General features: G+C 39.7%; 1 protein-coding gene across 1 annotated transcript in view; it reads right to left on the minus strand.

Annotated features, from left to right (window-relative positions):
- The window catches only part of zmat4a (zinc finger, matrin-type 4a), a 156,159-nt gene that overhangs the window by 65,044 nt on the left and 78,241 nt on the right, over positions 1-12,874 (minus strand). Inside the window, exon 4 of the mRNA XM_085424881.1 lies at positions 8,439-8,595. Coding sequence (XP_085281007.1) covers positions 8,439-8,595 — 157 coding nt within the window. The remainder of the gene's footprint in view (positions 1-8,438; positions 8,596-12,874) is intronic.

Below are 12,874 nucleotides of genomic sequence, written 5' to 3' on the forward strand. Positions count from 1 at the left end.
AACAAACTCTAAAAACACACTTTTCTTTAACTAAGTTTTTATTACAGTCAAATTTAACCGTTAGAAATCCAGGACCATGGACAGCACACAAGGGTTTTGCATTAGGCTTCATGCACTTTGACAGTAAGTGAGCTACAGACAATTACCAAAGCCTGTTTTGATTATAATGACTCTACCGTACACTGTACGCCCTATATTTATATGCTTTTCTGCACCTGTCCGGTTAGTTTACTGGGAGCTGAATATCATTGCTTAGTTTGCGACCTTGCTCAAAATTGCTCTGCTCTTGGTAGATTGGGTATGTTATATTCAAATGAACTGACAGCACATGTGTTAGAAAACAGCATTATTTCTGTAAATCACCCGCAAAACTAATCACACCTGTCAGCGCTGTCTGGGGATTTGCGCTCACACAATACTTTACCACAGTGACTTTCTAACATGCTCACAATAACACTACTGGCATTTATCAAGAGTTTTAATAAATTGCCATCTTGTCCCCAACTCCCACCCCTAAAAACCTAACAACACAGAAAAATAATCTGGGTTTTGGCACTAGATAAAAGGTCTGCATATGACGAAAGTTATAATAGTTAATTCATAAACGTTGTTGCTGAAATGGTTGTTTCAAACTCCATGCAAGAAAAAGATGTATGTATGAAAATACAATTTAGTTAATCAAATGTAATGAAAATCTTTTGTTCTAGTGCTGATTACAGTCATTCAGGACTTAATAATTATGACCACATAATACGGCTCTCTTCACGTGTTCCATTCTAATTGCTCCACTTTCATTTTGCTCTCAAAGCAGAGCTGCTGCAACACAATGAAAGTGAAATCCATCAAATGCAAATGTGTGAATGTCTAAAATGCTGCAAATGCTTAAAGTGTCCCATTAGATAGAAACAGCAGGGAACCACAAGGCAATATAAAAATACAGGAGCTTTAAATGTTGCTATTATGATTCATGCAGGCTTGCTGTTGATTATATGTTAACAGACAAAGACATTTAAAGTCTTAAGATAATGTCCCCAGTTAAACGTAATGGAAGGGGAACAGCTATTTTACAATATGAACAATTTAACTCCAGATTTCTCTAAATCACTTCTCGGTAAATCAGTGCAGGAGCAAAACAGCCCCACATTAAGCTGCAGATGTTAAAGGAAATGCAGCTCATGCAAGCTATTGTGCTTACGACACAGACGATGGGAAACAAGCCAGAATTTGGAAATAGCGACTGAAGAAATACAAAAATAAACGTGGCTGTGATTATATAAAAGTACTAATGACAGATCAACGCTCGTTTAGCCTGCCTCCGCTCTAAAATAGAAAGCGTATTGCAATACATTGCAACACCAGCAGTTCATTCAACAGAAAATGTGTGCAGCTGAGCATGATCTATGTGGGTCAGTGGAAATATTCAAATTTAACACAACGGTGCCCAAGTAAAAGGGCAAGCAAGGGTTACTGGTTAGCTTATAGAAGCTTTGTGTAATTTTGTGCCTGCAGGTAAAGCATTAAAGATTAATTTCAACTGTCAGATGAAATTCTCGCATCTTCAAAAAGTTTGAAATTGAGAACAATCGCTTACGCAGGACTTTTCCGTGTGTGTGTGTCTGTGACTAGAGATTGATGACAGTGCATTTCTCGAATGTTCATCGTGGGTTTTGAATAGGCATTTTGGGCACAAGAAGATGATGTACAATATCTGTTCAAAGGCAAAAATAACATCAAGTAAAGTTTATGATGCTCTCCCATGATGCTATAAATTCTCATTAGTGTTATTGGAGGCTTTTTTTCACAGCATGTCCTGTGTGGACACCAAAGTCAGTGCTTGGAGAGCTAGAAGTTTTTGCAGCTGTATGCTGGCTGACAGTCGGCAGAACAACAACGCATCCCGAGAGGCAACTGGATCAACAGAGTCGGCTGATGTGACTTATGCAGAAATCAATAGCTGGGGCCTCTCGGCACCCTGGATTTATCTTTATGACATTATGTATTTGTGACAGATCTGAGAGGATTTAAATTACACTTCCACAGGATAAAATAACCTAAGCTAACATTTCTTTTATTTCAGCAGGACTGGAGTTTTTTGGGTAATGAAAACTCAACATTTTACTAATAGTTTCTTTTTCTTCTGATGGTTTGAACCCCTCTGTAATGAAACAGACACAAATAAAAAACAAATTCACTGTACTTCAGGGTAATATATGAGTCTAATGTTAATGGAGCAGTTTCAATTTCATTTCTGTCATTTTCACACTAAAAGAGATGCAAGAGAAGCACTGAATAAGTGATTTTTTTCAGTGATACAAATGATTCCCCAAAGATGGATGTCAGCAACTTCAGTCAACAAAACTTAATGTGTCTGTCAGGTGGAGAAGAGGTTCCATGGTGTCCTGGTACTTTGTTGGATGTCAGTGCGATTGATAGCTGTGCCTCCCCCTCTTTTGGCTGAGACGATTCTGCCTCTGTTCTGAACCATTGGCCACAGATGGCCTCGTTAATGGCTATGTCTGTCACTGACATGTGGCAGAAAGAAAAGCAAAGGGTGCTGTCTGAACACTACATCAGAATTTCTCAGCAGTCACAATATCTCTAAAGTACAACTACAACCAAACAGTCATGAAGTCCTCTGAAACTAAAGTCAAGGTATCTCTTTATTTCTTTGGATGTTTGGGCTATTCAAGTCTAAACAGATATAATTATGCCATTTTGAACTGTCTGGGTTTTTTTTTTGCATGGTGGTTAGAAGTATTGCCTCAACAGCAAGAAGGTTCAAATCCACCATCTGGTCTGACTCTGGTCTGCATGCTGGGATAGGCTCCACCCTCCCAATGACCCTGAAGTGAATAAGAGTATGGATGGATGTTTCCAAATGTTTCCTGTTAAACCTGAATCATTCAAATTAAACCACCAAACTAAAATCATGTCTATCCCCAGTTTTTTACATCATTAATCAGCTGTCTGCAGTCAGTGTGTAATGTATATTAACAGCATAGTAGATGCTAGACATAGACATACATCTTCATCTCCACTGCATTACAACTGCTAATTTTGTTTTATTATACTGTTTAGTTAATGTTAGATGTAGGCTATTTAAGGTTAGAAAACATCACAGTCTGAGATAAAATACACAATTTTTCAACAAAAAGCCCTTTGCTTTACATGAACTTCTTAATACAACTGGTAGATATTTCCTTAAATAAACACGGCTGTTCTCTGTTTATCACTCATCACAGTAAATGAGAGATTAGAAGATAGACTGAGCTACCTGCTGGCGAGATATAAAGGAGTGAAAACAGCCAATAATGACCAACAAGATTAGATCCAAATCAGGATTAAATTTAAACCTTTAGGATCTGAACATTTAGGCACCATGCTATCGTGTAATGTTATCTGAAAAGTCTGTGCAGAACTTTGCTGAATGCTCTTTACCCAGCCCACAGAGTCATTCTGTGTTTGTCACTGGATTGTAGCTTTTAGTCCCATCTGTCTGCTCAACCTGTCCCCCACTAACCAGTCTTGCCAGTCTGCCCTTCAGTCACAGTGCCCTCTGGAACAGTTCAGCTAGTCTGCTCTGCCTTTGGACTTGCCTGACTTGTCTTGATAGGCTTTGTGCCTGAGGTCTTCTTCCCAGTTTTCCAGCCAGTAGCCTGTCCTAACTGTCCCCAGTTGTCTGATTTTCTTGGATTTTTGTGTCCTCATGCATTTTTAATCTTCTTCTGTTTTTTTTCCCTGGAAACTTTCCCTGGGACTTTTTTTGTTTTTATTTTCCTTTTTTGTTCAGCAACACTGTTTTTCTTCATCTGTGAGGCTTTGCTACCCCCTGTAAGTTTTCATTCAGACTTTTTGTTCTTTATTCAATCTGAGCTCTTAGTGCATTTGGGTTCACACTATTCTACTTTAATCAGTTTTACAATAGCAGGAGGGAAATAACGTCCTCTATAAATATACCAGACATTTCCAAACAAAACATTTATATTTTTGTAAATGGATTTTAACCAAAAGTCTAATTATTTATTTATTTCCATTCTTTTCATTTAAGTGTCTAAGAAGATGTCAGAAATAACATACTGCATACATGTTACATGTTACAACCCATCAAGCACCACACGTTAGGTAGATTTTCTATTTGGAAAGTTAAATCTATAAAGGCTGTAGACAGCAGAGTGGATGATGATGATGATGATGGTGAAGATCAAGACTTCTTGAGGCCTGATTTCATTAACATATTTAGAAATATGCTTCACATATTGGCTTCTTTATGGCTGAATTCAGCATTATATCATATTACCCCCAATGAAATATATATAAACAAATGTATAAGACACAAAAAGCTGACTTAACAGTTTGCCTAATAAAGAAATGAGCTTAACAAGTGGATTTTTTCAGTACCCTTGGGCGGTGAGTCAAAAAGTTCATTTCAGATACTGTTTCTTGCATTTCAGCACCATGGAGATGTGAACAGCAGTAAGGACGAGAGACAAAACACACTTCAGTGGTATTTACTGTAAACAGACAATACAATTAGATTGACTATATATGAACATAGGGAAATGCCATGTATGGACTCTGTGATCACAATCTGCATCCCAGCATCCTGAGAGGTGAAGTTCAGGCCATCTTTGCTGAATTATTGCAGAACAAAAGAAAAGCACATCCTAAACAGATCATATTTCCAGAAATCTGATGTTAATGTAACTTGTTATTTTTAAGTTATGCTTAAAAAGGCTTAGAATGCTGAGAAAAGTGTAATACAAATGACTTATGTGAGACAGAATGAAAAGTTATTCTTTAGCAGTATAACTGTGAACTTGACAGGAAAACTGCACTGAGAATTTACAAAAACTCTGTTTGGCATCAAGCTTTTTTTCAGTGACTGCCTCAGATCCTTAATATTTGAACCAGCTAAGCATGAGCAGCAAGAGATCAATTTAGATCCCGAGAATAAAAAAGCACAGAGACCACATGTGGAAACTGGGCTGTCAATGCACCAGAGGGAAGTGCCACTATGCAGCAGCATTTGGTGATCACTACCACAGTTTCGAGAGCTTTAATATTTCGACCTCACTTAAATCATAATCTGTCCTGCTATTTTTTCAGTTCACAAACACAATACAAAGAAAACGCAACTTGCCGTTGGCCTGAAGTAAAACAGAGGACCTTTCCATTACTTTCAAGTGTAAATGCTGTTCTAGAACTGCTGTGGTGAAAGAAATTATTCTATTCAGGTTTTTCAGCCAGAAGGTTAAGTCAAACATAAACTCAAAGACAAGAGGTTTCTGTGCCAATCTACGGATTCAATCCTCCCACTTTGGAAGGGGAAAAAGGCTGCAGTGCCTGAGGCAGCACTAATGCTGGATAAACTCAGGATGGTCCAACAATGTGAGGCTTCAGATAATACCACTATAAAAATTTACTGCCTTATCAGCCAGCTGAACGCATCCAACAAATTAAAAGAAATGTAGCAGTGAGAGCACAAAGTAAAACACAAAGCTCTGCAGTGCATATCAATGACCTGGTCAACTGGAGCACCAACAAACCACAGGAAACAAACAAAGCTCAGTTACCCACATCCACGCTGCTCACTGTGGACTCAGGTGTTGGGCTTTAAAATGATCTAAAATTATGTTTGCCGTATTTCCTCTGTGACCTTTGCTCATTATTTTCGCAACTGCTAATATGTACGTGATTTCAAGGTAAGTAGCTCTCAGCAAATTACAACGGCAGCAGACTTTGATCACCCTGAGGTAAAGAGCAGCTGGTGATTAACTCTAAATAACACGCACACAGACTCATGAAATAAGGAAACATGCAAACACACCAACTCGTGACCTGCTGTTGGCACGTAATTAGACCCTGAATTATACCAGGTAAAATACATTTTATCACGATTATCAGATATAAGTATGACATCTTTCCATCAGCTGATACAAGATCAGACCGTGATCTAATCCCATGGTGCATCCATTCATTCTCTTCCACTTATCCAATTCAGCGGGGTGGTTGGAGCCTATCTAAGCTGTCTTAGGGTGAGAGGCAGGGCGCACCCTGGACGGGTTGCCAGTCTGTCGCAGGGCAAACACATAGACACAGACAACCATTCGCTTCACACATTCACACCTATGGGCAATTTGGAATCATCAATTTACCCAAACCTACTAACTGCCTAACTAACTAAATGTCTTTGGACTGTGGGACCTGGAGAGAACCCACGGAAAGAACATGCAAACTCCACACAGAAAGGCTGATCTGATGGTGGAATTGAAGGCAGGACCTTATTGCTGTCAGGCAACAGTACTAACCACAGACCATCATGCGTACCTTTTGTACCCTTTTCAGGTGGTACTCAACTGTATCTTTGTTGCTCTTGCTGAGGGGCAGATAACCACAGGACAAATCGTGTGTAAAATGTCCACATAAAAAGTTCCATATTTTGTGATAATGTAATAATTTGAAACAAAGATTTAACAGATACATATTCAGAGCAATGACAGCAAGACTGGATAAGCAGTTAAAACATTGATGTATGGATGTTGAAAGCAATTTTATTAAAATATAACACAAATAAATTTTTGGAATCTAATGTGGCTCATATGTGTGTGTGTATGTATGTATAGTATATGTAAGTAAATACTGCTCCTGATTTCCCCTTCTTGAGTTTTTTGGGAATGAGAATCAACACCTGCAAATGTGAGGCCATGGCCATCAGCCGGAAAAGGGTGGAGTGCCCACTCTGGGTCAGGAACTCGTTCCTGACCCAAGTGGAGGAGTTTAAGTACCTTGGGGTCATGTTCACAAGTGATGGGAGAAGGGAGCGGGAGATCGACAGATGGATTAGTGCAGCGGGCGCAGTGATGCGGACGCCGTACCGGTCTGTTGTGGTGAAGAGAGAGCTGAGTGTAAAAGCGAAGCTCTCAATTTACCGGTCGATCTACGTCCCTACCCTCACCTATGGCCACGAGCTGTGGGTAGTGACCGAAAGAACGAGATTGCGAATACAAGCGGCGGAAATGGGCTTCCTCCGAAGGGTGGCTGGCCTCTCCCTTAGAGATAGGGTGAGAAGTTCGGCCATTTGGGAGGGGCTCAGAGTAGAGCAGCTGCTCCTCCACATTGAAAGGAGTCAGTTGAGGTGGTTCTGGCATCTGACAAGGATGCCTCGTAGGCACCTCCTCGGTGAGGTGTTCCGGGCATGTCCCACAGGGAGGAGGCCCCAGGGCAGACCCAGGACACGCTGGAGAGATTATATCTCTCGGCTGGCCTGGGAACGCCATGGTGTCCCCACGGAAAAGCTGGAGGAGGTGGCTGGGGAGAGGGAGGTCTGGGCTTCTCTGCTTGGGCTGCTGCCCCCGCGACCCGGCCCCAGATAAGCGGAAGACAATAGATGGATGGATGGAGTTTTTTGCATATTAGTCATATTTAAATGCTTCAGATTATCAAACAAATTTTAAGATGAGACAAAGATAACCTGAGTAAATACAAAGTACAATGATGTTTTTAATTGATGAATTCATTTATTAAGGGAAAAAGATATTCAAACCTAATATCTCGTCATAACATCCTTAGCATTTGATGATCTAAAATATTTAACTGTGACAAATATGCAAAAAAGTAAGAAAACAGGAATCAAGTGTTCTAAACAAAGACCATTTTCTTTAATTCTGAGTTGCTTCCATGACATAACACAGTTTCATAAGTCTTATGATTTATTTGTTATGAAGTCTCTGTAGATAAAGTATTGTGTACTTCAAAACTCAGCACAAAGGTAGGCAGAAAAACAACATAAAATGATATATATATAATTATAATTATATAAATATAATTATAATTTGTTCCTCATCTCCCTGAGTATGCTACAGGTCTAGCCCAGGGGTAGGGAACTCCAGGCCTCGAGAGCCAGTGTCCCGCAGGTTTTAGATCTCACCCTGGGTCAACACACCTGAATCAAATGATTATTTCATTACCAGGCCTCTGGAGAACTTCAAGACATGTTGAGGAGCTAATTTAGCCATTTAAATCAGCTGTGTTGGATCAAGGACACATCTAAAACCTTCAGGACACCGGCTCTCGAGGCCTGGATTTCCCTACCCCTGGTCTAGCCTATGGGCTCCCGCAGTATATACTGACCATACAGCACCCCTTTTTTATTTGTGACATTTTGGATCACTGATCTAAGAGTCTGTCATATTGCATTGCTCCTAAGCTCAGATACAGTAGGTATGGAAATATAGGGAGAACAGAAAACCCGATCTGTCACATATTTAATTTCACATATACATCTACGAGACTGCCAACACATATCTTGATGGTAGCCTTAAGTACTATAACTTGTCTCTCATTCCTTAATTATTTTCTTCTCAATTATAAATCCCCTTTGAACACATGTAGCTCTTCCATCATTGATACCCATGATGAATTTTTAACAGGGGATATACCTTTGGTTGTGATGGCAGGCTGCTCTCCCAGTAGTAGTTTTAGCCTCTTTGCGTGGATTTTACCCTGGTAGTGTGACTGTGCCACAACCGCTGAGGTGAAGGACATGTTACACAGTGTGCAGCATTTATTCTTGTCCACATCGCCGTCGTCACTGCCCTAGAAAAGAAAAATGCATGATTGAGAACCACATTTATTTATTTTTGAGAGCTTTAAAAATAGGGTTCAAACATGTAATATGCATAACAAAGGAAGAACAGCATATCATTTTAGCACTTTAACACTGAATGGCTTTACTTTGGCTGACTCAACTTAGAAGATAATTCTAACATTTCCTGTCTGAAGGATAGGATCCTGGCAGAATGCAAATAGAGTCAACTCTATCCAATACAGGACCCAAAAAGCAGACAACTGAAGCCTGATAGATTAAGTGAAAAAAAAAAAAAGCAAACCTAAAGAAGAAGCAGTAAACAAAAGGTCAAAAAAAGTACAAATAACAACCAATTCTAAGAACCATAAAGACCAGATCAAGCAACTAGTAACAGAAGATTTCAGTTCGGTTGGGCGTCTGAGAAACTAAGAGATTGGGTGTAGGGCTGGGCCACATTATACCGTTCACAGTAATACCGGCACAATGTTAGGCAACGATAAGAAAATGAAATATCGCGATAGAAGATGGGTAAAACGCGCATGTGTAGTGCCTTTGTTTTCATACGCACATGGCCAAAAAAAGCATGGCGGCAACGGAGAATGAGAAGGGAGAAAGCGGATCGTTGAGTGAAGCGAATGAACCAGAATTAGTTTGTAAAAATTTTGCCACTTCAGTGATGTGGAACTGGTTTGGTGTTTGTCCGTCAGATACAAAACAAAGCAGTTTTTTGTAGAACATGCAAGCGGGCCGTCGTTATTGCCGTATTTGTGGGACTAAGGCGCTCGTAAATCTGGGAGTAATCTGGGTCCTAAACTCCGTCTCTTCAGGTCCCAAAGTCAAACAAACCCTGCAGGATCACTGAGAGTTAAAATGTCTAAATTCTTTCATCTTTAATAAAACGATCAGCATTGCTGCTTTACCGGGTGTAACTATGAAGTTTAACATCCAGGCACCCATGAAAACAGAATTTATTACACTTAACGGAGTTAGAAGCTAGCGGAAGTTAGCTCGCTAGTTTCACTAGTTACCTGAGCATGATATAGCATGTTCTGACTGAGAGATTTCTGAAAAATTCAAACGTACAGCTCTGCTATCACTTCCAACATAAATGAAGACAGGAAACTAAACAGCAGTGACGTTTGTAAGGTTACTGAAGTTGGGCTAGCTGGTTTATAATGATGTGCTACGTGATCGCTAGCGACACAGCTATGTTAGCATAACATAAACGGTGAATATGGAGGAATCAACGCTAACATTTTTCCACTCGATAAAAGTTAACGTGAAGGTTCCTGATGGTTAGAGACAAATGCAATTGCATGGCAGGATGCTGTAAACGGACCAAACTTCAGTCAGGAGAACAACTGAGACAATCCATCCACAATACGAGGTTAGTCATTAATATACTGCAACAACACGGGAATAGAGCAGCTGTGATAGAATACAGCATTAATGAATCAATGGTACAGAAGTGGAAGAAGCAAGAAGTATGAGTTGAATAAAGTTTCATTTATCTGACTGCTTTGTTTAGCTTAATGTGCCTCATAATCCCATGCACCTTATGGTCTGAAAAATACGTATTTGACTTTTTTATTTGGCACACTGCAGTTTAATGTTGCAAAGCACCTCTTTTTAACTTCAGTGGATATTATACATGGTTATGCTCAGGATATGTCAGCCCATTTCTACTGGAAATGCCTTTTGGTTAAACTTTCAGCAAGGAATTTGCATTTGCACAGTTAAATTTTTATATAGCTTTAATACACATAAACAGCTGCTTGTTTAAGTGAAAATACATGAATGGGTTTTTTTTGCGCTAGTACAGTTGTGGAGTTGTATTTTGTCTCGCGTCAATTATATCGTTAGTTATATGCACACTCCATCTTTACAAACTGCACCAAAAACCCATTATCATCAAAAAATGTAAATGGCCTGCATTTGTATAGCGCTTTTCTAGTCCATAGGACCCCAAAGCGCTTTACACTACATTCAGTCATTCACCCATTCACACACACATTCACACACTGGCGATGGCAAGCTACGTTGTAGCCACAGCTGCCCTGGGGCGCACTGACAGAGGCGAGGCTGCCGGACACAGGCGCCACCGGGCCCTCTGACCACCACTAGTAGGCAAACATGGGGTTAGTATCTTGCCCAAGGATATTTGACATGCAGCCCGGAGGCAGCCTGGGATCGAACCACCGACCTTCTGATTAGTGGCTGACCTGCTCTGCCACCTGAGCTACAGCCACCCATATGTAGAACGATCCTAGCAGTATTGTTCACCAAGGTTGTGCTACTTTTTTTTTTTTACAGAGAAATGAGGAAGAAGAAGAAGATAGTGTGTTGCCAGTCAGGCCAGGTCACCGAAAGGCTGATATTCATACAGGAGGAAGAGGAGAGAAGAGGGTGAACTTCATGACATCTCTCAAATGTCTGCTCCGGTGCATGGTGCACTCTACCAGACGCAATGCGTGAACAATGAATCTGAGTGTGTGTGTGTGTGTGTCTTTTCAGTTCAACTGTCTCAGTCTGAGATGAAGCGAGATAATGAGCTCACTCACCTTCATGATAAATTTACTTCCAAGAGTTCAGTCAGGTAGAGAAGAAAAGCGTTTGGATTGCGACTGGTGGTTCAGGTTTTAGTCTGGAGCATATATGGTAATATTTAAACTAAAATCTGAATTTCAGGGAATGTGAAAGGAATATCTAATAACAGAAAATAATACAATATCAGCAACCCTCTCATTCTTCAGGGTAAATTTATTGCTAAAATTAACCAGTCACCAATTTTTGAGTTTGCCACATTCAATACAATAAGTGTCTTGTTAAAAAAATACTTCAAGTCCCATTGTTTTCTGGTGAAAGATACAGAGAGACCATTATATTCAGCCAGCCGTTGGTGTCCAAAATGCAAATAAAGAGCATGATGCTTCGCAAATGCAAGGTAGTGTAAAACTGCTGACAGCACACAGCTAACCTCGCTCATGGAGACATATTAAAGTATACAGTACGAAACTGCACACATCCATTTTTCCATTTTCTTCCATTTATTCAATTTAGCATCCCAGGAAGTGTTGGTGTCTATTGTGACATTGTAAGGTTACTGTGGTCCTATGTAAGGTCCTATTGTGACATTCCATACTGTTCTCACCCTGTGGCGGGTGAGAACAGTATGAAATTATTATACATTTTCTAATTTATATCTTGAAACCATCTCATGTACAAATACAAAATGTGTAGTCTTTCTTGGAAAGTATAAGGCCTCAATCCCTATTAATGCTATCAAACAATGAGTGCTCTGCTACCAGTTGAGGGAAAATGCATAACAGACACACCAATCTACAGTGTACATTTCACACGTTGCCTCTCCAAAGCATGACATGTACACACATGCAGAAGTTGCAGTAATCTGCAGTAACAGCAGAGGAAGATATTTTATTTCAAGAAAATGTGAAGCATTTAAACAGAAATTATTAACATTTTACATGTAAATAAAAATAATGTCTAGCTTTATAATTTCTGGCAATTACCAACTACCAACTTGTTCTCTTGCAGTAGTATAATGGTGTGTGCATTTCACGCTTTGGAGAGGCAGTGTGAAATGAACATGGTGGAGCGACATGTCTGTTACACTCTTTGCGGTGATATCGGGTTGTAATATCGACTACTGAATTAAAAGACTGTATACAAATGAATCTGAATGTCTTTGGCGATGCCATAACAATGAAAAACAGATTTTGTGTTTACTGTTACTTCTGTATTTAGTTAAAGAGCTCTGCAAACCTGAAAAAAATGGCAGATGCACTTAGCTTAGAATTAACGTTAGTTATATTCAAGTAAAATAAAATCAATGCCTTACCTCATTTGATATGTTAGAGTGGTCTATTCTGCTATTGGCATACTTTTTTATTTTCTTTTAAAAAATAATTTGGATAATAGGCAACCTCATTCCCAATGCAAAGTTATAATATAAGGCATGTACACAAACTTTGTACTCATTAAGAATGTTGGATATGAGTCGGGATACAACAGATGCCATTTGTTCTGTCTTTGCTTTAGAGCCGTTAAACAGTATTTCCTTGTTACTCTCAAAGGAACCAGTAGGCTATTTCAGCAGTATTCAATTACCTTCAGCACCACTCAATCAATTTCAATCAGCCAGCCGAAGGACTCTTGTATTCACTGCATTAGCCGGTTGTATACAGAGAAATGTCTTTTCTGTCTAGACGAAGGCACGGTGCATAAATGGAATGGGCTGTAATCATTAACAGACGGTAGGCAGAAAAA

The sequence above is a fragment of the Rhamphochromis longiceps genome, linkage group LG12 (assembly GCF_057381845.1).
Source record: "Rhamphochromis longiceps isolate RC_006_pf linkage group LG12, R_longiceps_female_GT1.1, whole genome shotgun sequence".
In the NCBI taxonomy this organism is placed as follows: Eukaryota; Metazoa; Chordata; class Actinopteri; order Cichliformes; family Cichlidae; genus Rhamphochromis; species Rhamphochromis longiceps.